This window comes from Manacus candei, unplaced genomic scaffold (genome assembly GCF_025592945.1).
Source record: "Manacus candei isolate 608988 ecotype Guabito, Panama unplaced genomic scaffold, ASM2559294v1 h1tg000023l, whole genome shotgun sequence".
Classification (NCBI taxonomy): domain Eukaryota; kingdom Metazoa; phylum Chordata; class Aves; order Passeriformes; family Pipridae; genus Manacus; species Manacus candei.
Window position 1 is genome coordinate 13,436,757 of NW_026138071.1, and position 27,958 is coordinate 13,464,714.

At 36.1% G+C, this 27,958-nt stretch overlaps 1 protein-coding gene across 6 annotated transcripts; it reads right to left on the minus strand.

Annotated features, from left to right (window-relative positions):
- Positions 1-23: 23 nt before the first annotated feature.
- Positions 24-27,958, minus strand: GPR155 (G protein-coupled receptor 155). Of its 6 annotated transcripts, none has more exons than XR_007904529.1 (17): positions 27,802-27,957; positions 22,349-22,854; positions 18,565-18,964; positions 17,108-17,273; positions 15,707-15,862; positions 14,543-14,626; positions 13,115-13,235; positions 11,727-11,811; positions 11,555-11,645; positions 10,194-10,467; positions 9,484-9,588; positions 7,630-7,763; positions 5,979-6,074; positions 4,939-5,003; positions 4,123-4,260; positions 1,455-2,040; positions 24-212 (listed from the first exon to the last, which is right to left on the minus strand). XR_007904529.1 is itself a non-coding variant. In XM_051787385.1 (17 exons), exons 2-16 carry the CDS (start codon positions 22,806-22,808, stop codon positions 1,487-1,489), a joined length of 2,403 nt encoding a protein of 800 aa, XP_051643345.1. In that variant the 5' UTR covers positions 22,809-22,854; positions 27,802-27,957; the 3' UTR covers positions 24-212; positions 1,455-1,486. The 6 variants fall into 6 exon arrangements, 5 of the variants coding, with proteins under 5 accessions (XP_051643345.1, XP_051643341.1, XP_051643344.1 ...); XM_051787385.1 differs by having other exon boundaries at positions 1,455-1,514; XM_051787381.1 differs by having other exon boundaries at positions 24-2,040; positions 9,484-9,585.

The following is a 27,958-nucleotide window of genomic DNA, read 5'->3' on the forward strand; positions in this document are numbered from 1 at the left end:
CAACACAGCTCCAAACTCTGAAATCAAGTAATAGATTTATTGACAAATTACAGTATTTAGAAGCCAGACATACTCACAGCTTCTGCTCTTAAGTCACATATATCTAATTATTCCAAAATATTTGATGCAGTTGTCTTCAGCAGTTATTATGGAAATACACTACTGTTTTCCTTTGTGGACACAGCCTGATACAAATGTCAATTATTTTGTTGCTGGAAAACATTAAAATATGTCAGTTTCCATAGCATACATACACAGTAGAATGCAGTTATGTTTCTGTGCACACTGCAAAAGTGCAATAAGAATGACAGTAAAAGGAGTTATTTTTTCAATGTAAGTCCTGCATGGAGTTATAGCAACCATAAAACAACTGCTACTTGAACAGGAGCTTATGCTGCTAAAATAATTTTTAATTCTTAATACAAAGTGGATGCAAAATTAGATAGAATAAAAACCTGTGTACTAAAAAAAAGAAAAAAAAGAAGGGAAAGACTTTTAAAAACAAGGAGTTATTCATATGCTTGAGCAAATTATTTTTTTTTTTAATACCTGGATTCCTTTCCCTCACTATATAAAATTTTTGTATAGACATATATATCCTGTTCTTGCAGTTTTAAAAGGGCAGCACAATGGTTATCAGATATAACACTTGGTCTTTAACTTTTTTAAAATACTGCAGAAGACACATAGGTTCTCAGATTCTGCCTTCAGTGCACAGGAATCTGAGTGACACTATTTAGATATTGTAGGAGGATACCTGAGGTTTATTAGAAACCTGTGTTAGGCAACCAACTAAAATTTAGGATCTTTAGCTACTCTAAACCCCAATTTGGATGTTCAGTTAGGATTCTTTATATAATAGATTTAAAAAAATCATTGTATTTAATTTAAAAAGTTCCATGATTTGAAAAAGAATTTTGTCTTGACTTACACATGTCTCCAAGGCTTCCATAAAATCCTTATTTGAGGCTGGCACTTCTGAATTAAACTGTAAAGGCTAATTTCAGAATGTAAAAATCTACTCTTGACAAAGCTGTTGCTACCACCATAAGGCAAAATTTCAGAACAAATTGTTTATTCCATGATGTAATTTCCTAATTTGGAAGAGTGCTGCATATTTTTATGGTTTTGAGATTTGGTAGGTTTGTACAAAACCATTATTTATTCCACTTGGTATTTCCTCAGCTTTAATCCTCTGACATTGGGAACATTGTCACAACAATTCCACTTTTATAAATGGAGGATTTTATCTTTAAGGGAGAAAAAACCCACCTGATCTGAGGTGTAAAGAGCTATAAAAAGTTCCTGGTGTTAGACAAGAGCAGAGTAGTCAAAACTGGGGTATGATTGAAGAAATCCTACTTCTATGAAGTCAGGGGGAAGCCTGACTGTAAACAGGCATCAATATTTCATCACACTAAAATATGGAAAACAGTCAGCAACATGAAAAATACCTTTTATGGGGTTTTTCTTCCTCATTGTGGCATCAGTCACTAAAGCTGCTGTTATAATGCCTATAAAATACAACAGTGACACATATAATTTTACTATTTGTTTTGCTCAGAATGGAAAAAATGCTCTAAATCCAGAGCATCTGGTTTCGTTTAGTTGCATTCTGGTTGGAATGCTCACCAAATATCACTTGCTACCATTTCCTTCAAAATAGACACAAAAATAACCACATCTCTCAGTCTTACAAGAGAGAATAGCACAGTTCCCTGAGAGCCCTGAGAAAGAAATACTTCCAGTTCCAGTGGTGAAGGCAGAGGGTGGTCACATTCACCCCTAACTACCTGTCCCTTGCCTACATGCTCAGGTCAATGGCTCTCAACTGCAACTGATCTCTTAGGAATGAAGCGGTAGTACAAGTATTCATCCCGAAATTCAAATTCATTTGTAATGTGCTGGACGACACCTCCTTTCATCAGTCTGTCCCCGTACATCACAGCTTCGCCACGGTCGGAGGCAAGGCCAACTTGAATGAGCCAGTTCACCAGGTCACAGCCAAAGAAGATGCCAGTGGAGATCTTTGCACCACACCTGTATGTCAAAGGAATGATTCACCCACATGTTCTGTAAATCTGGTATCACCACTGCACGATGGGGAAAGGCAAGGAAAAATAGCAGGAAACAAGGAAAGATATCATGATAGTTAAGAGCACGTTAGAAGAGAATTTGCAAGTCTTGTATATTAGGGACATGCCAATGTTCCCTACCATTTCCTACAGACATTTCAACGAGAAGCAATATGGACATACAAAGTTGTTTTACACTTGTGCAAATAAACTTCAGTGGGCATAAGTAGCAATTTTCCTAAAAACTCACACAATGTAATTTTATTTCTTGTGTACTTTACTTCCCACGTACTTATTACCATGACCATTCTACAACAAAATATCTGATCTGAGAGCAGCATGCCCCCAGCAACAGGGACTCAAGTCTGAACTTTAATTCCTTTTTATAATTTATGGACAGCTTTAAACAGACACTAACTGTTTACGTACATTGTAAACAAAAACCATTTACAACTTGCATATCCTGTTAAGTATTTACCACACGGGCAGTACTAAGAATAAACAAAACCTTTACAACAAGAATAATTTTCTTCTACATATTTATGAGGCCATGCCACTAGCATCTACCTAGTTGCAGTAAAAATGTAATGCAAAAATTTAGCTGCAGGAATTAATGTTTCTGGTTATCTAAAATCTACGCTATGGAAACCAAGCCCAGGGTTTCTGAAGGCGATTAAGAGCTACAAGACAGCATAAACCAAACTTTTTTCCCCTGTTTGATTTTTTTTTAAGTTAAAAGCAGCACTAACACAGAGCAAGTGTTAACATCTACTAGCAGAGACGCAAAAATTAAAATAAATTAAAATCCATAGTTATAAGGTCTCAGTTATGTTACTTTTAAATCAAAGAGGATAGGATCGAGACAGATGAATATTTAAAATGAGAAGATAAATGCTTTGTTTTAATTCACATGGATAAATAAGACATGAAACAAGTTCTGCACAAACATATTACAACAATGAAGCAACAAATATCATATTTTCATGTATTCTCAGGCGGATGTATGATTAATAAAAACCACAAAACCCAACTTAATGAACAGCCCAAAGCCCAAGAAACCACAACAGCAGAAGAGGCACAGGAAACACAGATGTAAAACCTGTTCTATTTCACAACAGATGCTTTCTGATACATCTTTCTTATGGAACATAACTGACTTCTGAGGTGACTGAGCAAAATCTTGATGCTGTCTAAAACAGTTCTGCAATGTGATTTTGGACTATCTGACCATTAAAAGAGCACCCCATCCTGCCAAACTAGTCCTCCTTAAAAGTTTACATGATATGAAAAGTCAAAGTGTCCTACTAGAACAATTCTTCATGTCTCCATTTATTATATTTAAATAAAGGCAGAATCTTTTTCTTATTCCTGCTGCTTCTGTCTGCATTTTTTTTCTCATCCACCTACACATACCTGAAGACATAATCCTTGATTCAGGTATCATAATTTGCTTCTGAAAGCTCTGCTGATCTCTAAATTCAAGTTTAGGCCTCATTAGAGGTATGAACAAAAGAAATTTTATGAACGCAAAAGCTGTAAAAGCACTAAAATCACTATAATCTCACATACTGAGTGGCCTCTGAGTACACACTAAAATCAGTTGCAACAGTTTTGTGTCCTGTAAAAACTACTTATTTGTAAACATTCAATCACACACACATGGACAGCTTCTTCATCTCAAAATAAAACAAATGAAGGGTCTCAAGTTTGACAAAACTTAGACACATTAACTATTACAAGTATTATGATATACATTTTTTCAGAACTATTTTATCTCCTGAACTCCAGTTAAATGCAAAAACTGGTGCAATTCCTTAACGATATAAAACTTTTTGTAATTTATTGAAATCCTAGATGGGATGTGATAACTTGCACCTCAATGTTTCAGTGTGAGACCAGAAACATTTTTCTCTTAAATTTTTAAACTTTGGGGATTGAATAACTATGCCACAACAGGAATTGCCCACAGATTAAACTGCATTTCATTATTTTTAAAAGGTGATTTATGACCTTTGTAACAGGTTATATGTGCAGGGAAGAACCTTACCTTCTGCCTCTGACAATGCTTTTGACACAGTGATCTCTATGATAACGAACAAACTGTTGACAGGTCATCCTGATTTCCTCAGGTACAGAGGGGTCTGTATGCCCTGCTGCTTCTCTTCCACCCCAGAAAAATGCAAGCCTAAAAAAAATAAAAAAAAAAATTAAAACCAGCAAAACTACCAGGGCTGTTTTTTTTGGAACAGGAAATAACATAATGGAACTCCTAGGAAGGTTACCACAACTGTTTTACTCTTGGTGTCCAATACTTTACATATAATCTTCCTAATATACTTGTATGGCTTTTGAACACCGAGAAATGTTATTCTAGGCTCAGGCAGAAGGAAAGTCAGAGTAGTTGGGAGCCCGCTTTAGCTACTGCATTCACATGGCAGCCAGTGAGCTCTAAATTAAAGATGGCTTTGTACAACTTACTCCTCCACAGTGAAAGTGCCCATCCACACAAAATATGTGCATGAGGTTATGAATACGGGACTTTCAAACAGCGATGATATAATCTCATTCAGCATCCATATCCAACTTTTAATTTTTCAGCAGAAATTATTTCTGAAGATCCATCATTTGGCAAAAATTTTGTCTCTAGGGAACCCTCAGGATTTTTGTCTTCAAAGGTGTCATTAGGACAGCAGTAAAACCTCATTCACAGTAAACTGCAATTACCTCCCCATAAGTGGGAGAGAAAAGAAATTTGGAAGACTGAACAAATAGGAAATGGAATGCTACAGCACTGAACACTCAATACCCTTTAAAAATGACTATCAGTCATAATTCAGTTTATAAGTGTAAAGATTCTATTTACCTTCGCTTGCACGGTAGAATGATTAAATGCTTATCTAAGCCAAAAATACCGAAGCAAATGAAGCCCTGGAGGAAAAAAAATACAGAAAAAGCAGCATTAAGCAAAAACTTTGGTTTCTATAAACAGAAATGCAGTGTTGAAAACTCAGTGCCAAACATACATGTAAAGTATTCCTCTTCTCTAGATAGCATTCAAAATGCATTTTGTTTCTGCTTTGATTTTTCATTTGGACCTTAAAAAGACAGATTAATACATAACAGTCCACCAAATAAACCCTTCAAGAAACAGCTGGGTAAAAGTAATGTTGTGACATGACACTTGACACTTTGGGATAACTGACTATCCTTATACAGCCAGTTATAAAATCTGTCTTTGTTAATGTCAAGAAAAGAAGATATTTACTGTAATTCAAGTGCTAGAATGCTCTCTACTTAATTCATTTTTCTGTACAGTTTTTATATGAAACTACTATCATTATTTGATACTGCAGTGCATCCTGTGGGCACACCTGCTCATGGATCTGTAAAACATTCCTCTAGTATGTATATTAACACTGCCTCATTTCCACCTTCACACGTAACAAAGCTACCACGTATAAGTTTGTGCTGAAATAGGCCATGTGCAGCCAGAACAATCATCTCTATGTCAGCTCTTAGCTAAAGGTGCTGTCACTGAATGTAGGGATAGTAACTTAAGGCTTATAGCCAAAGTATCCATGTAGTCATCTTGCAACTGTTATACCAGTGTAACTCCACAAAAGGGACACTGGCGAAGCTTTCTGATACAAATTGGGCAAAATTCCTACTTGGTTTCCATAAGCATTTGACATTCAGTTGTCATTTGTACCTTTGGAAGTGTTCATGGTCATAGAAGACATGCATTATGAAAGAAAGCTATTAAAGCAAAAGGAAAAGCTTGACAAAACACAAGGAGTTGGTGACTTTGGCACTGTTTCAAAACTTCAACTTGCAGTGCTTGTAACAGCATCTGTTGCAACATCCATCAACAAAGTAATTTTCAGAACAAACATTGTTAAGTACCTGACCAAAATTAAACACAGCACAGAAGAACTGCAATTCCACATACAGCCTCCCGGGCTCTTGATTGAACAGCCACCACAAACAACTGGAGAGATTCTGTAAAGAAAATAAAAAAACAATAACAAAAACCATAAACCTAATCTGATTGTTAAAAATCAAATGCATTTCTTATTCTTCACATGCTAATAGATTCTTACACAATTTTCATGGTCTCTATTTAACGAATGATTCAGATAAAGACAAATCACAGGCAATAAACACGTTAAAACATTTGAGTTAAGCTTAAAAGCTAGGTGGGAGGGGAAGGTTTGGTTGTTTTAAACATAGTACTGCAAAAAAAAAGTACACATACCAGTGTAGAGGTCCTGCCTCTTTACATGTTTACAAAAGGAACTTGCTTTAAGCATACTTAGGTATTCAAAGACAGCCAATATTAGCCCTGACAGATTTGCACTGTTTGTCTTTAGGCCTATTTAGCTGAAACCAGTGCTTTGTACATATTTCCTGCATAGTTAAGATTAGGTTAAGCTGAAGCACATACCACTTCAGCTATTTTAGATGCCTGGTAGAAGGAAAAAAACTCTCCGAAGTTAACCCATTTGTGTGTAAAGGCTAATTAATGTAACTTTATTTCACTATGAAATAAAATTATTTCATAGTGTCTATGTAATCATCCAGATACAACTAAAATATAGGCTAACATTTGCTAGATTTCTCAAATATAGAAGATGTAAAAAAAAAAATACTAGCATAAAACATTTGATAGAGGAAATTTGAGAGAGGGAAACCTTCCATTTTGTAATTTAACAGAACCTGAAAAGCAACAGTAGTAGGCATTAACCCACACAGTTGTGCTGCACTGTCCTGTTTCACAACACTGCGTATTTATGCCACACTATTTCCCATTTCAAATAAAAATACTCCCCCAACTGCAATCCACAAGAAACTCAACTTTGAGCATTACATTCAAACACAGAGAGTTGTTTCTCATCTTTTCAGAGCTAAAAATTCAAATTATATCCCCAATGCATTACATTCTCGTATTTCCTACTTCTAGGTGGAGGTAGATGCAATCACAGCTGGGATTGCATCAGTAATGAGGAGTGGTACCACTAACTTAGCTACATTGTCTCCAAACCACCACTAAAAGCAACAAAATTGCATTTTCCCATTTAAAATAATCTTAAAATTATTGTTCATTACTAAAACACCTCAGAGAAATCCCAGTTTCACTATAAACGTGACCAGATGGTCCAATTTTTGTAGTCTCCTTCAGAAGTACAGTTCAGTTTATATTTTTAATTATTGTCTAGGGAAGAAGACTTAACTCTTGAGAAAAATGGGAAGAGGGGCGCTAATGATGAATTAATTACCAAATTATATCTTTCCATTTTTTTTCCCTTTAGGGTTCTCTGGTGTGGCTTGCTCACTATCATCATGAGTCTTAACTTGCCTTTAATTTATGATCTGGCACAGAAAAATTAATTTTATGACATCCTTCTTCCAGTAAGGGACCAAAATAGAGCCTCTATTTTATTTAATGAATTGTTACATAAGTAAATGGAAGATTTTTACTGGGCTGTCTACACAGCTTTCCTAAAAATCATTCTACCTCAATGAGTTAAACAACATGGGGAGAAAAAATATTTACAGCAAACAGGCCAACAACAAGAAGTAAGCACAGCAGCACATGTCTGGCCAGCTGTTTGTCTCCAGTCTGTAGCATCTGTTCTTCCTGAGCCAATACACACGTCTGAGCACTGCAATGACTCACACACTGATCCACTGAAAAACAAATCAGAAATTTTTGATTAGGCCTCTGTCTTGTGAACTCCATGAGCAAACTTGTTAATGTCACTTGCTGAGTCAAATTACCCTGTAAGTATCTATACTGAAGTGACACATGCAAAATTTAATGTTGGCTTTGACAATAATCTGTTCAGACATCTACTCAAATGAAACAGTAATTTACATGTGCTACTAAAATGAAGGAACTTTTTGCAACAGAATTCTTCTTTCAAAGATTTAACTCAAACTGATGTTATGGTTAATATTTGGAAAACATTACTAGAAATAATGAAACATGCCTCTTCCCCCATTTCTCTAGTTTTTAAATTTTAAATCAATTTCTGAAAAAAATCAAATATACAGTCAGCTCTAATGTTTTTACTCTGCATCTCTGTGTTGTTGAGCTCTAGATCAGATGCACAATCAACCACACTTATTTCAGGTCTGTGAATGTATTTTTAACATATTATATCAGAACACCGTCATAATTCTATTAATCAAAAGAGCCAAACACAAAGCAAATGGATGCTTGTCTCCCAGCTACAGAGTTCTAAGTAATTCTGAGTATCTTCCTCTAGATGGCAGTGAAAAACTTCCTGATAAGGGCACACCTAAGAATTTTCACCAGATACCTGTCACAGCAGTTTAGTGGGATAGTAAAAGAATTAGTAATTACTGCAGCCAAAGTTACACGAGTGTATGCATTACAATTTGTTTTTACTGATTATAGTTTTGAAGTGTTCACTCAGGAGGTTGAAATAATTTCCACTCAATCATAAGGTATTTTTTGCCTTATCTTTCAGGATAAGAAAATTAAACTGGCCTTCCTCTATCATTGAAGACATTCTTATGATTCTTGTTTAAATTACTTAGTAGATAAAATAGTTGGCAAAATAGGTAGAAACCTAGAATTTTGTGAGAGGAGATATAACTGTAGTATCCTTCAGTGTGAAATGTTTAGAGTTGCTGAAAATTATGTTGCATGTAAACAAAACATAAGGATACGAACTGTCTTGTTAAGAATGCAAAAATACAAGAAAAAGAAATAGAAAAAAGAGCAAGGCTGTACTGCTGCTAGCTTTGATTACTGGAAGTGATGTAAAATGAGAATGTGCTGGGCAGGCAGTTTTCCATTAGGTGCTGAACAGTCAGTTTAATCCATTTTTTTCTATTTTAGTGAATCCTAAGGCCGTCAATTTTCACCATCTCTCTCTCTTAGACATGAACAGTACAGCACCATGGACATTTAATCTAATTTGCAATAAGCACTAGATCCCTCTAGATCTCATTCAGTGATCAAAACACAACAAAGTCTTTTTTAAAAGATGTAAGATGTGAATATGAGAATGTAAAAGAGCATGTTTATGTTAAAAGCTTGATGCAAAGTAGGGTTATGCATTCAACTTCCCAGCATCCAAACAAGACAATGATGGAGAGGTAAAGTCTGAATGCTTAGAATGACATGTTTAAGTAGCTTAGTGTTAAAAAATAACATCCGAAACAACTATCCCTCTTGAGCACTGAAAGATTACAAACAACTACCAGCAGAAGAGAACAAACACCTAAAATACTGCCTAATAATTGAATTCAATATGAAATATAAGGTATCCAGGTAGAGTTGAGAGCACAACAGTCCCAAGAGTTTCTTTGTGAAAACAACACATAAATGTTGAGGAAGAGCTTGTAGTATTAAAACAAGAAGATACTACTGCTTTACCTGTCTCTATTGGAGGAACCTTGCATTCAACAGCATTTGACACCGCTTTGCTCTCTTTAGCACAGGATAATTCACCATTTGTTGCTTGACAAGAACAGCAACCTACTAAGCATATACAGTAATAGGATAGTTAGTTTCCAAGTATAACAATATATTCTATGTAGCTTTAAATATTATGCTCAAAAAATAACCCAAAAGGAGAAGACAGGATTAATTTTTCCAATTTGCTGAGAGGGTTAACAGGTTACAATATTAATATATAGGAAGTGTTTAATGTTATACTACCACCATGGAAGTAACATAAGTACTTTTAGCTAGAGGCAAAAAAAAAAAAATGGAAAGTGATCAAAAAGGCTACACACAAAAAAGAATTAGAAACACATCGAGTGCTTCTGCTGGCATATAATTCTTTTGCAGAGAGAGGGTTTAGTGAGTAAACAATCTCAGATGCCTAGTGGACTGTACTTATCACAGCCTTATCAAGATACCACTACTTACATAAAAACCATACACGTGCTTTTTTTCTTGTCCACTTCCCCAACTCTTACAATAAAACTTTCCTTAGAAACATAAAGCTAAATCCTTGGGCAGTTATATCTAGATTTTCTTCTGTCCTAGTGTAACACCTGAAGGTGTAAACTATCCTTACCAGGTCAGAATTAAATTTGGAATATTATTTTACAGTACCCCAAGCCATTTATTGTTTTTACCCCTTTCTGTTGATGTCTGTGCAGAAGACCCTGGAGAAGGCTGTGCAGAAGACTCTGGAGAAGGCTCTGCAGAAGACCCTGGAGAAGGCTGAGGCACAGAGGCTGAAATGTGTTTCTGCTCACTCCCTCCCACTTCAACCTCCTCCACTTGGCTTCGTGGTGAATATGGGTTCAACACCTCATAGCTTGACTCCTGCCTATTTCTGTTCATGCACATAAGCGAAATGCCTGACATCAATATACTGATGAACAGGATCACTGCTGTGGTAATTATCTGTTAAGAAAGCAAAGAAAACACACTTAAAGACATGAAAATAGTGGCATATATCTGCCTTTCTAACTCTGGTAATTTTCTGAATATACATACAAATGCATCTGAATAAGACTAAGTTTTCTGTATTAACTGCTCTTGCACCTTGTGACACTGAAAGAGCAATCAGTACATGAGACTAATTTTCTTTACAGCTTTTTTTTTTTAGTGTGGACCCCTCTTTCCCATGCAATTCAATAACCTCCCCTCATCATTGTCACCTTTCCTCTGAGGATCAGTAGCCTCCAAGTTAAGTTCTGTTCAGGTACCTTTTAATTCCAAAGAGGAACTGTGCTCTAATGTCCATGCTTTTGTCCATGGGGAGCACCCTATTAATTAACCTTTCCTTCTAATCATCTGCCACTGATACCCAAAGTCCACTCTAAGGCTATTTAATACTTGTGAAAGTGCAACATGAATAATACTAAGTGACTCATTGACTTCCTATCCATAAGAAAGACAGAGACAAAATGTGACAAGTATCTGTGCTAGTATATTTTACATCCTCTGATAAGAGGAACCATTGGTAGTTCAGGCTCAGGGCCTTTCAACCCATGATTGTGCAGAGACACCTCCCCCAGTGCAAGCAGTTACTGCTACACAGGTAAAGTAGATCCTATCTACTTTAGGTTACAGACCAGAAGCCATTAATTAGCTATTGGATAATAACAATTTTAGATAATTATCAAGCGAGACTACAAATTAGTCACCAGGAAAAGGGCTCTGCAATTCACTACCACTCCTAAGCCTTTTCTTTGGGAAGCCTACTCCCCCTTGTTCTTAGTCATAGCTGACTAAACATGAAGTTCCTTGTTCAAACAAGTTTTCCTAATGGTTCATTACAGAAATACATTTTTGTATCGATCTATAAGCATTTTACAACGATATGTTTATTTTGGTAATATATATATATATAATATAATATATATATGATATATAATAATATACTTCGCCAGAAAGGTACTTGCATTAGAAGCAGAGAACACAATTTCTCACTAATGTATTGGATATGGCAGAAGTCTGAAGTGATGAGCACAGAATATGTTCATACCTGGTATTTTCCATAGAAAAAGGCAGAGTCAATACTAGTGTTGTTACGTTCACCAACAATTAGTAAGACTCCCACCAGAACTGTTGGGATTCTGAAAGAGCAAAGTAGGAAGTATGTAACATATTTGGCATGCTCCCACTAATTCTGCAGGGAAGCATTTGAATTAACTTACCCCCATCCAGCTATGATGATAAACCCAATGGGAATCTTTACTGTTTCTCTCTTCTTCAACAGAAACAAAGAGAAAGATAGAAAACCTAAAAAAAACAAACAAAAATCCACCAAAACAAAACCAAAAGAAATGCCTTGTTTATTATTAAAAAGGGAATCAATAAGTACAGAGTCTAGAAGCTGTATGATGTGACCTGCTCAATAACTCAAGATATTCCTCTCAGATGTTTCAATAGTCCACAATTGTTTTTCTAGCTGTATTCTGAGAAAGTAAATTAGAAATACCCATTGTCTTAAAAAATCATGTTAATAGTGAAACACTGAAGAAATTTCAGGACATTTTATATTTAACATCCACTTCTAAATATTAAGAAAGGTTAACAAGAATATAAAAGATGTCATAAGAACATTTAAAGACATAAGTAACTAATTTCTTAAGGTACCAACAGCAGTTGTTCTATTCTGACACTCTTGAGTAACCAACAAATAACGTTGTATTCTATTATAACATTTCTTTAAAAACTGACTAGTCCTTCGTAAAGCCAACAATAAATTTAACAAAAAAGTTTTACATATTTTTACATACATAACTATACATGGGAGTATCTTCTGGAACTGCCTATTCTATTCACAACTCAGCAGATCAGCAACATTCTCATGCTGAAGTAAAGTTAGTATTTATGTTACACCTTACCAAGCATGAGTTACCTATTTCAGCTAAACACCACAGGAATTAAACCCTTAGACTTCTAGACTCAGGAACAGTACAAAACCTCTTTTGAATACCCAAAGTATTTTTTAAATCATATATGTAAGGTTCTCTGAGCTTCTTGATGCATCTTTCAATTCTGTCTTATTTCAATCTCTCCTTAATCATATACACACATATTGTTTTTAGAAATTACAATTGCCAGGGTAAAGAGATGTTAGAGTTACTTTGGTATTTCACTTCATTCTGTACTTTCTACTTTTTGAGGTACCAAGTTTTCAAATCTACTTAATGCTGTATAATTAAAATATTAAACTCTGCAGTAACTAAAAATCACCATTAAGACTTCGACTAGCTGAAGGGCAGCCCACCACATTCACTCTATTTGTAACTGCTTCTGCCTCGAGAGCAGGTTCTTGTCTCCTGTCACACACTAGCCAGGCTGCTGTATCCAGCAAAGACAAACAAGACCTGCCCTAGGTGTAAGCTTCCAACAGCAGAAGCAGTGCCTGACACTTAGCCCTGTGTTGCCAGTGCTGCAGCTTGGCACAACTTAAGTATACATATTTATAGAATTACATACAAGTAAAAGGAATGATTACTCTGAAGAATGTAGCAACATTATTTCAGTACATTAATCTTTTATTACAGCACCTAAGTTCTGCCGAGAAAAAACATACCTGTCCATAGGTAGGTGCTGTAAAGTGAGCTGTAGAGAAATATAAAAACTAGGATCTGCATGGTGATGTCTTGTTCTTTAACAACAAAATTCCATACCACCATTCCAATGCAAGCAATAAACTGGAAAGAAAGGTGAGATGCCATCATTTAAATTGGGAAAGCAGAATGACAAGAAAAACTAAACACAGTGCAATATACTTGCAATAAGCTTCAGAACTCCGACCCCAGATTTACTGGAGTGTGACTTTACAAACTGGATACTTCTCTTCGCAATAAAGCACTGTCACAGTAAATTCAGTGTTGCAGCTCTGTCACTTAACTATGGTACCCTATTTTCAGGAGGGTTTTTTTGAGAGTAACTATATACTTCATATAAACTAGGAGCAAGGCCAATCTGAAAAAACCCTCAGCTTTATATACCTTTATAATAAGTAAAAGCTGATGTTTTTGATAAGTACAAACCATTTATTTGAAATGATTTGCACATGAAACTGAGGTCAACAGATGTTTGTTCTGCAAAGAATTTGAACAGTTTTCATCCAGTGATACAGGATATATGATAATTTTAGTACTGAAGGAATCCAAAAAGATAGGCTGAAATATTATGGAAATAGTAACACGGTAGTTCAATTTTTTTATCATAAAAGCTAACTTTGCTGTTACAGAACAGAAGCACCTGCAGTTCTTTTTTAATGTGACTCCATGATCAAAGCTCAGAGTTTACTATATATATACACATAGAGATTTTTTTTTTAAAAAAGCCAGAACACTTCAGAAAGCACTACCACACAGACGTATTACAAGCACAGGCTGTTCTCACTGAAATTATAGGCAGTTGTGCAGTTGAATTCAAGGGAATAAGGAGCATCTACACTCTGTAGTTCTCTCTCAGATTAAATTACCATTAAAATTAATCCAGAGCCATTTGGCTTTGGCCTTCCCTAGCCACCAGCCATTCATTCCCACACCCCTTCCTTTCACCAGCACTTGCACCTGTCTGATCCCTCAGCAAGCCACTTCAGGGGGATAAACATCACAGGGATTATTCTTCTATTTGGCTCCTTGAATCGGGTCATTATAGAGTCAAACATACGCTGCTGTTCCTGGTACTGCTGACTTCAAATCAGTATAAATTGAACAGAAGTGCACTCAACAGTATTGGGCAGTAACTGAAAATACATTTCAGAAGCCACTCTCCATTCTGATTGCTTATAGTTCTGTTTGAGAACCATAGTACCAGCATTAACTATAATTTTCTTCAAGGGTATATTTTAAGGCACAGAAATTGTTTAGACAAGTCACACATTAGAGTTCCCTGCCCTTCATAGATGGCTATAAAAATATCACTGTAGAAACCAAACTTGTAAAAATGTTTAAAAAGACCTAAACCATCAAACTCACACAACAGCATGCTTCTTACTACTGACCTGAGCAACAAGTAGATTCGTTGTAATCATATGAGGAAGCTGTTTGTATTTCTTACTCAGAAGAACAACAATAAGAGACCAGGTCTGTAACATACAAGAAAAAAAAATAATTTAAGAATAAAACCAAAGCCAAAAGAACAAAGAATATTCTTGCAGACTATGGTGAAGTTAAATACACAACAAATCTTCTGGAAAAGTTTCTTAGCAACATGACTACTCTAGGCAGCTTCACATCAACTGCTGTCAGTCCCTATGCCTCCACAGCTGTAGCCAGGAAAAGCAATGCATCTTTGTGTTCTCATGATGGTGAAATATTCCCAGGAAGCACCAAGAACTTGCCTCTAGTGTACAGAATCCTATTTGTGCCTCAGAATATAAATGACCACAGAGTGACCTGGCAACTTAGAATTTAAGATTCTCACCCATCTCCCCTGAATCTCCCAAAATTATATGAGAGCAAGAGGCAGCATTAATTTCTGGCTTCCCTTCAGGCACAGTTTCAAGACAAGAGGATTTCTTGTCTTGAACAACTGAGACAACAACTTTAGAAAATTTCAACTCCTTCAAACATAAATGTTTTTATTTCAAAAAAGCAAATAGAATAATCACACTATCTGTATTTTTTTTTTATAAAGCCAAAACACAATTCACATTGGACTTCTGGATTATCTCACTTTTTAAGAAAAGAATTTCTAGGAAAGGAATTTGATAAGTTAAACCTTTCAGGTTAAACATTTTCATTAATACTCATTAAGATTTCATTAAATAAATATTCAGTGGCATTTCTGGAGCTGAAGTTTGTACACAGCCTTCATTACTGTGATATCCAAGCACCTTATTTGGCTTGATGTAATTAGTCCCTGTGGTGTAAGCTAGTACTGTAATTCCCTCACACCCTGTTATTAAAAATGAAAACAAACCCAAACAAAAAAGAAACTCCCAAGCCCTGCACTAAGAGCTCTAATTCAGCCACCCATCTTTCTCTATAGTTCAGCTTCCCAGCAGACCCACTGCTAAATCAAGATTTTTAACTCCTTCCTTATCTTTCTGCAACAGAATATGATGAGGAAATATGAGTCTTATTGTGATTTAATTTGCTGCTTATGTACTACCACTACCCTGACACAACAGTGTGTTTTTGTATTTCACTTCACCAGCACCTACCAGAGAAATGAGGCTGACGATACTGATGTCAAAGCTAACGTTTTGGAGTGCAGATGCCAGTGGGTTGGGGTCCATAGATGGAATGGTCAACAGCCACGCAGACACATACATAATGGGTGCAGACACAAAAGTGCTTATCACCATGCCTGAGGTAATCTGCAAAAAGGGTCAAACAAAAACAAGAACAGAGTTAATCAGATCTCGAGCTGAATAATCTCCTTTCAGGAACACAACCACTGGCAAAACTGGACCTTTGAATTAAACATATATAGGCCTTTAACAAATCCGTGACTTGCTTCTATAATAAATTATTTAGAATTTAAGCTAGAAAGTATCCGGCTTATACATGCAGCTAAACAGAACATTTTTACAAGCTTCTGAAATAGCAGGAATAGAGAGTTCCCTACTGCAAATTCTTATAGTTTTTTTATGGGTGTCAAATACACTAGTGATTACAGCCTAGGGGTGAATTTACACTGTCACAATTTACTTTTGGATGCAAATATTCATACCATAAATAAATAACAAAACATATAGTTATGCAAATACTAATATTCACCAATTCATGAAAATAAACCATATATATTTACATTCAAGTGATTTCTAGTTTGGCATCTCATTGTTTTTCTGCTTTCTGGAATTTGCACAGTGATGGAAGTGTGAATTGTCGCTCATACTACAGACCACTGCTTTAAACAGATTTCCTGAGTTTGCAGGGCACAAGATTCTATCTTTCAAGATTTATTTTAAGTATCCTTTCCCCCCCCCCTTATCTTAAAAAAAACAAAACAAAACCCAAACATCTAAACAACCCCAAAACAGAAAACATTAAAAACAATAGAAGTTAACAGAAATGCTTCAATGTCAATTGAAGTGGAAAAAACATCTCTAAAATTTGTATTTTAAGTTGAAAAGGTAGTTGGTACTCTCTACTATACATAAAAAAAGCGTAAAATGCGTTTCTATCACAAGATTTAATTGAAGGGCAACACAACTGGATCAGTTAAAGCATAAGATCTTTCAGCATTGAACTAATACTATTCTTACTGAAGTCAGTAACGTGATTTCTCTTTTTCTAAAAAACAGTATCTCCAAGATTAGGTCTTTGAAAAAAAACCAAAAAAAAACAAACCCAAAACCCAGCAAAGATACAAGTTGTTTATATTTAAAGTTATCCTAATTCTTCCTGCTAGAGTCATCAAAAAAAAAAAGTACGAGGACTTATATATGAACATCTACTATCAAGGCACCTGAGAGATCAGGAAAGATCCAGGGAGTACAAGTAAGTCTAAGATGTCTATACTACAGAAAACCAAATTCTTCAAGCCTACTTAATTAAGTATTTCATCAACAAAGTCAAGCTCAAATTTAGCACATATTTGGAAAAGTCTAACCACATACAATTCCTACTTCCATATTAAATTGACTTGCAAATATCGCGACACCAGGTGCTGCTGGAAAAACTCCATAAAGAAATGCATAGTTTGATAAACTGGTGTGGTTGACCACGCTGTCACTCCTGTCCAAGAGCTCCACCATTTCTCTACAGAGAAATGGCATCATAAGTCTGAAAAGAGAGGGGGAAAAAATTGAAAAAATATTATTCAAGTTATAGCAATAGACTCTTCTTTATTCAGAAAATGAACCAAAAGGAAATTTAAGGTTTGTTTGAATACTACTTATGAAAAGCAAAATACTAACATCATTTTGAATGATTGCCTTTACTGTTACCAAGGCATTTACCAGCTGCTTAAAAATCTTATGTCACAAGTTACACTAAAAAAAAAAAGATAAAAATGACAACAAACTCTGGGATATAAGCAGACACATTCTTTGTATAAACCTTGGATTTAGAAAGGTAAAACATAAAACACCCCTCATTTTTCAACTGTTAAATAGTAGCTATAAGCAGACAGAAGCTGTGGAACTCTGACCACCTTTCTGCAAGCTGTCTGAAATATAACAAGGGCTCAAGCTTAAGTATCCCATTCCAAATGTTTTGGCCAGCAAACCCCCTGCATCAATGCTATTTTGTTCACCTTTAGCAATAGCCTAGACCTCACAGAAACCCACTGTAAGCCTTACACAGGGTCACCAGTAAAGCAAAGTGGTAATATTAAAACCCAATTTTTTTTACATCCTTACAAAATTTGTCATTTACAGATTAGGTCTTTAAGTTTGCTAGTTAGTTGTACTGATATTCAAATGCACCTTCAAAATTTACAACATAAACCTGACCACCAAACAATGATTCCATTATGTTAATTGTACCTCTGTAGGACATAAACTATTTAGTTCACTGCTGAGATATATTCAAGGGAAGATAATGAGTTCTAAATACAACTTGTCATTTATTTATGCTCAAAAGTCAAGCAGTTTAAAAGCATAAGGCAACCATTTTTAAGCTCTTCCAATATAGCAGTTTCAAAGATTTATAGATAAAGCAAGGAAAAACAACTCATTTAGAGATGCATTATTTAAGCCAAATAAAATACAAATACTAATCAAATGTACTTAAAATCACTATTGTCTAAGTATTTATTTAATAAACTTTAATTTAAGCTAGTAATTCCCCAACTACTTCAATTCATGACAGATGGCCTGCAGACAGTCCATGAAGCCACAGGACCCCTAATTTTTTTTTTTTTCTCTGCAGAGCCTGACAACAGGTTTATAGTCTGCTTAATTTCCCTTAAAATTTCCCTTATAGTATCAAAGAGTTTGGGAAGCACACAAAATACTGAAAGTGAAACATACTATCATTATAATGCTTTTGAGAGAAAAGCCATCTGACCAGAGTATTCAGAGCTTAAAACAGCTAAAGAACAAAATTACAAAAATACATAAATCAAACTTACAGTTTAGCTGTGATGAGAAGGATCAGTGCAACAAACATACCCTTTGTCAGTTTTTTTGTTTGTCCCACCATAGTTAGTCCAAGGTAAAAAAGTGCAGAGCCAGAAAAAGAACTGCCCAGTCCATCAAGGAAGCTTTCAAGGTATTCGGGAATTTTCTGGCCAAGAATAAAGTTTGAGGCAATTCCTATGAAGACCATGAATACAATTGGGTTCTGCAAAACTCGAAGGAGCGCTAGGCCCACTATTTTGATTTTGCTGTGTGGCACAGTGCGATTATCCCTCCACTTCTGGATTTCACAGAAGATAAACCCCAGGGGGTTTAGCATCATAAGAGATATTGGAGCCACTAGGTAAATGTACTGGAGATACTCGGGGTAAGTGGTTTGATATAAAGCTTCAACTAGAAGACAGGAAATGAAGAGTGATGAGTGATAACATTTCAGTACAAAAATACATTAATATTGAAATTAAATACTGCTGTTTGAAAACTAAAGAAAATTATTTCTTTTTCCTTCAGAAATAACTGAAGGATTCATTTTTATTAACAATCAATATAAGATGATGCAGTAAGAGAAGTATGCCCAATCACATCAGGCCACAGTCATCTAATGAACACATTAAAGACAAAACACTAACTATCCAATACTTTTTAATGATTCTACAAATAGTCAACATCTATAGAAAAAGAAAGAAAACAATATAACAATCCTATGTTTCCTTTGAGTCATCCCAAATGCTGGAAAAATTTTGGCTTTATTTTTGACTTGCTTTTCCTCCCCAGGAATGTGACAAGTATGGATAATTAAATGCACCTTTGGAGGACACAAGTTGCTTCCCATCTTAGAGGAGTTTCACATCTCTGAAATTTAATTAGTTTTCACTGGGTAAGTCAGGTGTGATCATTCTACATTGATTCAATACACAGCAAAGCAACAAGCAAATAAAAAATAGCTTATCACTTAATTATTAGTTCATTCTCTGGGACTACTCAGGACAAGAGTTATTGCTGTAGTTATGGTCCTTCAAGGAACTTTAAATCAAGTGCATTTGTTTTCATTGCTACTACATACTTTTGAGTCAAAGTAGAATTGCTTCTTATTTCAAGTTTGTAGTAACAGCACTTCAAAAATGATGAAAATACTTTGGAAAGATATACAAGATTAAATTCTAGGGTGAATTGAAAACCCCCAATGCTTTAAAAGTACAATGTTGTCTTTCACCTGTCTTATAATGTTACTATATTCAGTAATTTTATTGTCATTATCAATAACATAACTATTAATAGAATCTTTATTATAACATATTAATATATAGTTAATATTACTACTATAAGAATAATTACTATATATACTATATAGATATATAATGTATATTTTATATATATTATATATACTATGAATAATAACATTATTAACCTGTTATTTTTCTGTAAAGGTTTTCCCTCATGACTACGTTTTTCAAAATCCAAAATATTTTTATATTATTTCTTCTGAAACTTCTGAATACTAAATCAGCACTCAGTATGAACAGTCTTCTCTTTAGACTGAATAAACTGACATTCTCAATTAGCTGATATATAATATATACAAGAAAAGGCACTAAAGATGTTTTTCCTCTTACAGGCCATGATCAAAGTACGTATACAAGAACTACCTGTGCTAAAATGCTGAATAAACTGCTGAACAGAACTGCTGAGTGTGTAGTTAGTTACTGCATTTAACAAACCAGTTTTAAGCACTAAACACATTTTGATAAATAAAAACATGTTGGACACTTTTTATGTAAACACATTTTTTTTCTAAAACCTCAAACCTTAGAGTGATGTTTTATACAGATATATATATTTATACAAATGCAATCCAATACAAGCCACATGTAAGTAGTGCCTGAGTGAAAAATTTAAAAAGCCATTACTTTCTGGCAAAGTGAAACTGCTTACTTAATACAATATCTCAAGGTCTATATGTACTTTTACTGATGTATGAAGCCACAATGCATTTTCCAGGGTACAAAAAGTGTAACTAGATCACTGAGCCAGTGGGTGAAAAGAAATAGAAATCACTCCAAAGGAATCATTAAGACAGTGAAAATAATCCACAACTTCTACTGCTGATGAAACTTTTTTTTTTATTTAAATAAAGGTGCCCACTTGTTGATCATAACAAAAAATTGAAATCAAAGATTTTTTTTTTTTTAAATCAGTTCTCCATGTCTCAGCTGCTCAAAATTACATACAAGTCACACACTAGTCGTCCATGCTTAATACAATTAGTAACATTAAAGTCATGGTAACTGAGCCATCATCCACACAACAGTTCTGCTACACCTGTGCTTTAACAATATAGCACTAGAGAACAGGTGAAGCTGTTTTGTCAGTTGTATCATCTCACCCAGTAATAAAAAACAAACAAAGCTTTCTATCATAGTAGTTTTATCTACATCTGAGGGGCGCTAGCAAACCTCTGTGCCAGCTTTCTTTCACCCCAACATCACTGTCATAGCCATGATAACAGAAAAGTACAGTGATGATCTTTGATAATTTAACCTGCATTTTGATTTTCCTATGTGCAAATCTTTGTTAAAGAGCAAAAAACAGCATAGTAAAGAAGTAATAATAAATAATAATAGTAATAGATTAAAGAAATAACATTGGATGAAGACTCAGGAAGTTATTGATTTAAGTGTTCAAACTGCCTTTTAAAATAGTGTTGTTTTAATACACTGATTTGTCAATACTGATTTTTTTTCCCTTACAAATTTCAACTCCTACAGCTTTTTAAAATGTATTTCCATTAAAAGATCAGGTTTTGTTCAAAACACTACCTGTCACCATACATAAAAAGAAGCAAGGCATTCTTTGTTGCCCAAGCATCCTGCAGACACTTCAGAGAAGTCATTAATAGTAAAAACTTTGCATAGGTGACAGCATGAACTCTAAGAAACAGACAAACCTCAAGGCCTACAGTGTCATTGTTGCAGTAAGTATTCCAGTAAAGCTCTTAATGAACTTAATGGTGTAGATTTTGGCATTATCATACCCAGAAAAATATGACTCATAAATCATGAAATATCTGAAGAAATATGTAGTCTGACAAGAAAGTCAAAATAGAAAGAATGTTTTAACTAAGATACAATGGAAATACATTTAGACAAGTCCAAAATGTATATATAAAAAAACTCAGAAACCCTAATTAGCATTTAAAACACATACCAAGAAACAAAGATACAATCCTCAGCCATATTTGTGACATACTTCTGATTTCTCTTAAGAGGAATAAATTTCAGAAGATACAACTGAGGGAAACACAGCATTTTCAGCTAAAGAAGAAAAAGCTTGCAATTGCATTTGCTACATTTTATACATATCTAGCAAATCTGAAGAGACTAAGAAAGGCTGAAGATTCTCCTGAGCATGCTGCCCTGGGATAAAGAAACTTTCTTTATCCTGCCAGACATAAAGAAACTGCTAACTCCTCAAGTCATCTAAAATATGGGGCTAATTGTTATGTATAATCTGGAATTGCACGGTTAGGCTTCTCTTTTGTAACTGTTTTTTCAATTCTGTAATCAAATGTCTTGCTTTTGGTTTTGCTAGAACAAACTTGCTTTCTTTTTTTGTTCTTAACCTTGCCTAGATGATGAGTGATCTCAAAGAGAATTTTCCGAGACACTTCAGAAATGACTTTGATAGCATGGAACTCAGTTCAGAAGTCAATTTCAAATTATGGAAAAAAAAGCAAACATGTCTAGAACAGTGACAATTAAAAGAAGAAAGCATACTTACCTATTGGATATCCCAGTGCAAAGTCATTGCTTTGTGTAGCAAAAATAGGGAACAAACCTGCTTTGCTAAATCGATTCTCAGGATTGGCTACCAACAATGTTAAAATGCAGACTAAAAAAAACACAGCAGCTTTGGCAACTAAAACACTGTACAGGAAGGACCAATTCACATTAGAAAAGTTAAGTACCACCATGTTTTTGAACAGTAATGCTGGGAGTGCAAAGCGGGACACAAAATTTCCCAGTCCTTTGGCCTGAGTTGATGTGATAATGTTGGCTCTTCCAGCTATGTAGCCACAAAGAATTATTCCAAAGCATTCCAACAGGGCTGGGAAAAGCCTGCTTATTGACATAGAAGGAGTACCACTGGTGGTATTGAGTCCAGCTTGTCCAGGCAAAGAAATAGACATATTTGCTGAATATGAGAGGTTCTTTGCAGTGAAGTCTGGATAGCTATCCATTTCCTTTGACCACCTCTTCCAAAAGAAGAGTATGAAATGATCTCATCTGTAAAAGAAACAAAAGTACATTTATTAACTTCCAAAACTGTGTGTTTTGAATATTTATGGTACTAGGCTTGCTAAAAGAGTTTACACTTACAAGTGCATTACAAACAAATAATGAGACAGATCACAAATAGCTAAAGAGAAACAACTCTGAGAAAATCGTTCCATACACATATGATCTTCAGACATCATTCACAACTCCACACAACTGAACAAGACAATTGATAGAAGGCAAAAATCCCAAAAGAAATAAGAGGGTAACACTGAAATATGCAAACTGAACATAGATTGAGGATTCAAAAAGCAAAAAATCTCTTGGAAGGAAAGGAGACATAACCAGGCCTTTTTTTTTGCTATTATTGTAGGATCTAAACATCATCTGGAATAAATTACAACCATTCAGCATTTTCCAGTCATTGTTTCAGAAAACAGGAATTGCTAAATTCTCAGAGTATATTCCTCATTTCCAGACCACCATTACAAGCCTAGTTAACTCTAACACTAAAGCATAAGACTCTTTACATTCTCATTAGCAGCCTGTAACCTACACATTCTCTACACATCAACATCCCACTCCCCTGTGCTTTCTTATTAAGTACAAGCTTATGCCCTCTTAAATTATTACAGAATAGACAATAGGAATAGCCCTTACAAAAACTGAGCACCAGGCAAGGCAGATAAATTTGACCAAGAATCACAGCTTCTCCACTCTGTCGCAAAAACTGTTGACAAGGTCCCCTCCACCTTCCAGAAAGATTTAGAGATCAAATCACCCTTTAAGTTTGTACCTTGCTTTATGCAACTTTGACCTCTCCCAACATTTCAGTTTCATGTGCTAATAACACACTTTCCAGTTAGCAAAGAATCTACATATGACACAGTGGCCAATGATCTAATTCACCACACTAGTGCCTACTCACATTTCTACATACAATTCTCCAGGCCTGTAGCAGTGAAATTTAAGTATGCATTAAGTACTTACGTACAACAGAAATGTCTTGTTACTCCTGTTCCTCACTTGTTAGCAGTGATCCCCTTTGAAAGGGCTGACCAGAACACTGCAGGTTTTATATGCCAGCAGACATGTAAAGTCTGCAAATCAGATGAAGAGAGTGGACATTGAACACTACTATTCATCGGTCAATAGCAAGGTCTTGCCAGAAGCAGAAACGGTTTTGGTGATACAGCTCTGCAAACTGTGCAGTCCATCACCTAACTCTAAATGTAAAATTCTGACATGACTAAATCCTGAAGTACTCTGGATAGGAAGTCAAGATAACTTACACACTTTGAAGGGATAGAAACCGAGGTAAACGCGAACTGATTTGCCGTAAGCCATGTAACGTACCAGTGGCAAAGCTAGATTGTCCATTCCCAAACAGTGTTTTGTACAGCACAATCTGTGCAAGTTAGTAACCGGTTTAAGAGTCTTCCCAGTCTCTTTGTATCCTATCCACAAGGAACACAGAACTCATAACAGCCAGGCAAATAAGCAAGTAAATCAAGTCAGCGCAAAGGTGAGATCTTGTATGCTCTATTTCACACCCTGGCATCCAGCACACACATATTCATAGGTAGCATAAACTCTTTGACTCATGACTTTTATCTGTGCCTGAGGCTTTTAGTAAATACTTCTACAATGCTGTTTTAATTCATCTGGACTGAGCAGCTCTATCATCCAAATCTGTCCAGTAACCTTGGTTATCTCTTCTCCCAAGGAAAACAAGTCTCACACCAAGTAGGGCTTATTTTAAAGCATATTTTTCTTATGTTATAGATGATACATTCACTTAGATTTATTTGGACCAAGAGCTCAAAGCATTATCTACTACAGAACAATGGAAAAACTTACAATAAATGAAGAAGACAACAAACCATCTCTTCTAGTAGAAAAACTTAAGGATGTTGTTGGAATTTGCAAGATATCCAAAAGAGAATCAGAGACAGATTTCCAATATTGAATTTTTGAAAGAAATCAGCCACATTTTACACTAGCTGCAAGGTGAAAAGCAGGTTTCTGGCACAGCCCCAAGTCAAACTCTTCATGCTTACAGAACTGCATAGAGGTAAAGCTCCTGGCAATGCAACATGTTCAACCTACTCGCTGCTCTCTTGAGGGGTTTTTTTCAGCTATAAGATAAAGAAGAAGTTTTTTTAACAAAACGCAACATTTGATCTGTAGTGGAAATGTATTCCAGCTGTATCTATCCCTTTTCATCTCCTGTGCCTCCCTATCCAAGGCTAATGACAAAATTTATTCTTACTCACAAAAGCCACAGATTTTCAGCACCATAGTATCTCCTTACTCTTTTTCTCTCCTGAAAAGTGGTTTGACCTATCCAGGCTTTTTGCTTGCACAGACTGAGCCTATCGATATTGCTACACAAACCCATATTTTTAAACCAAAATTGTGCCTAAATTAAACAGTTCTCTCATTATTTCTCCTCATAGAATTGCTACAAAATATAGAAATGTCCTTGTCCCCATTTCATAATTCTGGACTTAAACAACTATTTAGAAGACTGACTTATGTTGTATCAGTCAATGGCATACACTAAATCCTGTATTTTCCCCACTAGATCAAAACTGACATGGATACACACCCACACATCCTACAACCATCCTTTGTAAAGTGCCACAAATATTCCTGCAGCCTTCTTTCAGACTACCTTCACCTTGAACTTCATTACAAGGGACCCTCTGAAGTCACACAGGTTCAATTTTTGGTGAATCACATGAGTTTCAAAGAGAGAAACTGCATCACAGCAAAGGCTGCTACTGGCACTCCTCAGAGGGCTTTGGGAGTGAATCACCTCTTCAGCTCCTGAGACATGCACATCCCCAAATCTTCACATTTAACACAGATTATTGCAGAGCAGTATTTTCCAGAAATGCAAGCTCTTGCACAGCATGCTGCTTAACACAGTAAATGTATATCTCAGTGCCTTTTGCTCTACAGGATACAGGCATTTATATAACTGTTGTGAGATTATGCAATGACTAATTGCAGATTTAATATACAGCCTTATTACAGCTCAGGCTTAACTCAGACTAGCATCTCACAAGAGTGAAATTGTCTCCAATCACAGTCCTCAATGAAATCAAAGATAATGATCTTATGCAGAACTGAAACCTGATGTATTCAACACAGAAAAGAATCTGTTCTTATAGTAGATGTAACAAAATAATGACACTAAAATAAGGAAATTTAACACAGTTCCAAGGGAAAGCACTTAGCTTTGACTCCGTAGGATATGATTTGTGGTTATCCTTTCAGAGACTGAGGATTGAATCTCTGAACACTCAGCCACAGCTGCATTGTTGGGAACTGCAGGCCAATACAGACAAAGCTTTTAGGAATAATGCTGCCTTATCTGCTGTCAACTGTGTTAAGTGTAGCTGCTTGCAGCCAGACCATCAACTTGCATTTCTAAGGAAGGACAGTAGAGCCAGCACAAGAGGAAGCCTTGTATGAAGACCAACAATACAGACAGAGCAAGGAGTAAGTGCAGTTTACACTTCCCATGAAACAAACTGGAGCACTGACATTTGCCCATTTCTCTTGTAGGTTGTCAGTATTTGTATAGTGTTAAAATTCACCAGACCAGAAACTTAATTTTCCAGCAGCTGTGAGTTAAGCAACATCAGGTTCCTCCAAGTACAGAAATAGAGAAGTTGTCTCCTTTAAAAGTAGGAAAATCCCTTTCATCTTCTTTTTCAATGAAATTCAAAGACAGTATGAGAGAATAGAAGAGATAACCTCAACATACATCCTCCTTTTGGTTTCTCACTCTTAGGCTTTCAATTGATAATCACTCTTAGGATAATGTGGTAACACTGGCAAGGCTGTGCACATTGTTCATAAATTATATCCCACAATATGACCTACTTTAATGCAACTCAGAAACTTTCCTACTTTAATGCAATGTGGAAACATCCCAAGGATGACACATTATTTTACTCAGGAAACTGAAAGTAGAATTGAGGCAGGAAGAGTTACATTTGTGGCAGCTCTAGCACATCATCCTCAGCTCAGATTAAGCATCTTCACAAGCATTTTCAAGTCAAAATTTGTAAGTCAAAGAGGAAGGAACTGTAGGGAGATACAATGATAAAATTAAGTGGGAAGAAGTGATTACTGCAGTTCCTATTCTTTCAAGTTAACCATGATTTTTACTCTTCTCTTTAATGGGCTAAGAAAACAGAGAAAGGGCAATATTGCAACAGCAATTAACCCCAGAAGTGGGCCACCCCTATCTGCAAATCTAGACAATACCGCAAGAAATATCAGACCTTACATGTCTCTGAGTAGCTGTTTTTCAAGATCACGTTTCCTTTTTCATTCTTCTCCTGTGATGCCACAACAAGAAGGCACCTGGCAGCGGAGCAGCGGGGGAAGCCGCGTGTGCTGGAAACCCTCGACGCCGAGGCCTGCCCTGGGTACCACTGGCAGAGCTCACACCGCAACACTTCAAGTTACACCAAATTCTGGCAGTGTGGGAGTTCAGACAAGCCCAAATGAAGCAACAGTTGCCAGCAGCACAGAATATCAACCCAGAAAACAAATGGGAAACACACCTCCCCTTAATTTTCAATTAGGCTCATCTTTGGGCTTGTCAGCAGATAGATACATACTTCTGAAGCAACAGCATACCTTTTCCAAAAGGCAGGTTATATTTTCTTGCCAGAAACCCTTAAAAAGCAGCTCACTTGCATCACTTGCCAAACTGGGATGCAAAATCCTTTGACCCGCAGAGAGAAAGCCACAACAAAACGAACGCCTCTCGCCTGCCCTTTCCCTGCCCATCACTGCTCTCCTTCTCATGGTCACCTACGAGCACACATCGTTTTCACTCAAAGATAAAAACCCAGCAGCAGTGCCCTGTGCCACAGCTGCCTCAACAGCAAATACAGCCAGAAACCGGCGAAGGACGAGCGGGCAGCTTACCTACTCAGCTTTCGGCAGGCGCCTACGCACAGGAGTGCGCGGGGAGGGTTCGTACTCTGCCAAAGTGAGAACCTCTCTAAGGCCGAGGCCGCCGGTACCGAGGAGGGGAGGGCTGGCCCGCCCCGGCCCGCCCCGCCAGCGACAGCCCGGCACGCGC

Coding starts and splice junctions, on each gene's coding strand:
- GPR155 (XM_051787380.1), bottom strand. CDS start 22,808: ATGGATAGCTATCCAGACTTCACTGCAAAGAACCTCTCATATTCAGCA. Junction 7,764..9,483: donor GGTTCCTCCAATAGAGACAG/GTAAAGCAGTAG, acceptor TTTGTTTTTCAG/TGGATCAGTGTGTGAGTCAT. Junction 6,075..7,629: donor TTGTTGTTGGCCTGTTTGCT/GTAAATATTTTT, acceptor TTTTCTTTACAG/AATCTCTCCAGTTGTTTGTG.